General features: G+C 39.2%; 1 protein-coding gene across 3 annotated transcripts in view; it reads right to left on the bottom strand.

The window, feature by feature from the left end:
• Window positions 1-1,733: 1,733 nt before the first annotated feature.
• Window positions 1,734-3,413, bottom strand: part of Papss (3'-phosphoadenosine 5'-phosphosulfate synthase) — a 22,047-nt gene continuing 20,367 nt past the window's right edge. For all 3 annotated transcript variants that reach the window (XM_022839409.2, XM_022839410.2, XM_022839408.2), the window contains one exon: window positions 1,734-2,802. In XM_022839409.2, the coding sequence (XP_022695144.1) occupies window positions 2,728-2,802 (75 nt within the window). In that variant the 3' untranslated portion in view covers window positions 1,734-2,727. The remainder of the gene's footprint in view (window positions 2,803-3,413) is intronic.

Below are 3,413 nucleotides of genomic sequence, written 5' to 3'. Positions count from 1 at the left end.
GAGTGAAGCCTCTTTAGATTTGTGCATTGTTTTGTTCACGCAGCTGGCTACTCGACGAGGCCTGCTCCTGAAAACAGTATAAGCTATCTTCGCAAGGGGCAAATTTTATTGCAGAGAACCCTTCGATGGTTTTTATCTTCGAGCGCAGTCGGTATAGTTCTATTCTCTGTTACGCTACTCATGGAAATTATACCGGAAGGTACCCGCATCTATACGAATATTAGTTTTGGCATGAGTAATGGTAATGCGTTTACTGTTTACTACCTACTCAACTTTCTACGCGCAAGGTCAAGTAGATTGTCATATTTCTGGCTTATCGAATAGACCAAGTGGTTTTTAATTAAGCACCATTTTAGGAATGTGAACATATTGCAAAGACTGTAACTACCTATACCAAACTAGATGAATGTGCTGTCGTGCTGCAGCAATCTATAAATGGAATTAAGGCGGATTATAGATTCAACGATGGAAACTTCGTCCATAGTTCTGTCGTACACGTCCTCTTCGTCAACCCTATTATTTCTAAACCCCTTCTACCTTAACAGGCATGTACCTCATGCGCAAGTATCGCCGAGGACAAGCTCAGATAGACGTTGTGATTCTAACAGATGCATCCTTTATGGTGGTTTTCTTCGTTGATAATAGCAACGAGCTTGCGAACGTACGACCGAAATGCAAAAATATTATTGACTTCTTCAACTCGTTTTTGTACTCTTCTCGCGAAGACATAGTCAACAAAGTATCTGCTTCTGAGGTCTGATATAGCTGCATCGGATTCAAACATACAATAGCTATGAAATAGGTTATGCAAAAAATCGTTTGCTACTGTTTTTATAGTTTGTTAAGAACGGGATGTTGCAAATACTATTGTTCGTCTATCTGACGTAATATTTCGCAGCTGCACGAAGAGATGCCCTTCGTATATTCACGTAATTCCGTTAGGTAGCGGGCGGCCCACGAGCATTTTTCCATTCGACGTTTTATGAATACGAACCAGCTGTTCCCGTTCCCTTAATTTCTTGCATGGTTTTCTAGCGATTTCGATCAATTGATCCTAGCAAGTGCGTTTCTCAACAGCAATGATTGTCTAAAACAGCTATCTGTTCACGGGGTTTATCTAATGCCTACAGGAAACGCCGATGCGACCCTGTAATGGTGGGGTCAGAAAATAGAGCACACTTAGCCTCGTTTCTTGTAGCACGGCAACGACCTAACACATTATACAGTGTTGTATATCACTTTCGTTGGTTTGTGCTTTGTCGGTTTTGTGTATGTATACATGCCCCTGGAGGGACCGATGGTGCCAAGCAAAGAAAATAGACAAAATAAGCATTTTAGAATAGGCCAAAGTGCCCTACATCTAGAAACACTGCCGTGCCACATTGCTTGAGTATAAGTCTTAGTAGGAAGTTAAAGACTGCTGTAAACTTTAGGTACCTCAAGTATCTCAAGGAATCTCAAGTATCTATGACAGCGTGAACAGGAGCGAGAACGCGGTTGAAACCCGCCGTTAATTGCAGAACCTAAACAACGGCGGCAAAGAGCTCGTCCAGAACCGATAACGAAAATGTCTTTGTAACATCTTTCAGCTCGCTACTAGACTCTGTAGCCGAAGTAAAATGCGATTGTTAAATACAGTAAATATTGTAATATATAAATACTTTAGCATCGTATCGGCACCTGCTTTAGAAACTGAATTATAGTTAGTTTGGTTAAAAAAAAAACCTAACGAATTTGTGCACAATACATAAATATATAGTATTTATTACTCTTCAAATATGTATATAAGTTTAAAGTGAACAAAATATACTGCAACAAATATATATCCAGTACTTCCGTTATGATAATATACATCACAAAGACGGCGCTACGATCATAAGCGGGGTTTATCGCTTTTTTCTGCCAAATGATAAAGTGGGCAGTTTTCTTAAAATATTATTTTTCTCATCACTGTTTTAGCTCTTTTGCCAACTCCAAGCCTCTATTAATTCGCTTATTATATTCTGTAGAATAATAATTACCATCATTTATATAACTGCCGTCCTCTCTCTCACATTGTTTCTCACGTAAAGAATTCCTGTCCGTAAGGTTCCGGTGTCGCGCAGACAAAGATCGATGGATTTATCGCTTTTCAGACGACCACGGACGGAAAATTACTATAATTTTTTCTTAAATGACCTACCGGCATAAGAATGCTAATGTTATGTATATCATCGCTTTGTTACATTCTTATGATTTGCGCAAGTTATTTCAACTTTCAGATGGCAGTAGTATCTCTAATGGCTAGTGCACTTTGTCTACTTAAAAACAGCCGAATGTCGGTAACTTTTGTTTTCTTTATGGACATATGCTTATCAGGTATTCCCAGCGAATATGATTTGTCGTCACTCGTTTTGCTACACCCTCGGGTCTCTCGGCGATCTTTGCCATGGAAAAACGCACCCTGTACTCATCGTGAACGCTTGAAAAATTTGGAATCCTCTAATGATCGAAATTTATGATCGGGTATTACCCTTATCATAGTCTTGAATAGAAGAATACAATGAAATCTCGCTCTGAATCTGATCATTGCATTACGTTTCGAAATGTACCGAACAAATATAAGGGTCATATTCTATAATAATCTGAATTAATTAGATGATTTTATGAACCGATCAGACTTCTGACAGGTGCTTCTCCAACTCGTGTAGACGCTCGAAAATCTAGATTGAGCGTCCTCGATACCTTTCAATTACTTTTTGGGATCGACAAGTTTTTATAGTACTTGGCGAGAACATTCCAAGCCGTTGGCGCCATGAATCCCTGCAATGATGCACAGAATTAGTGCTTCTTAAGTACTTTTCTTCGAATGAACTTTGTTGTTTTACTACCTTGGCAGGGCACATGCTTCAGCACGAGATTCAAATCAACGGTTTTCGGTTTTGGAGCCGGGAACTTACCTTTTTACGTCACTATGGCGAATAAAGTATCTAATAATAAGTGTTATACCAAACTGGAAAAAAAAAGGATAAATATTTGATGTTCAGTGTGGCAGTGTTTAGTATGTCTATGCGATATTCAATGATATACTTCTTCGAGCTATTTGGATATTTTGAACACGATTTATGCGGTACCCAAACCTTTTTGCTTCTGCCGCGTTGCGAGACACCTAGAGATACTAGTTCAATCAGCATAAAAGAATCGATAGCATTAAATATCGCTCCTTTCCAGTATTTACCTGCCGCAAAACTTTGCCCAGCGTATCGTAGTTCTAGCGGTGGGCGCCAAGTAAACTTTAGACTAGTTAACTTCGACAACGCTCCTGAATGCTTCATTAATATTAAATATGGGAACAAGTTTTTTTTTCAACCTAAATCTCCACATCCTTCTATGATTCTCCTTTGAGGAAAGCATCGATCATTCCGAGGTTCGAC

This window comes from Varroa jacobsoni, unplaced genomic scaffold (assembly GCF_002532875.2).
Source record: "Varroa jacobsoni isolate VJ856 unplaced genomic scaffold, vjacob_1.0 scaffold_798, whole genome shotgun sequence".
In the NCBI taxonomy this organism is placed as follows: domain Eukaryota; kingdom Metazoa; phylum Arthropoda; class Arachnida; order Mesostigmata; family Varroidae; genus Varroa; species Varroa jacobsoni.
This window is presented reverse-complemented; position numbering and strand designations above follow the sequence as displayed.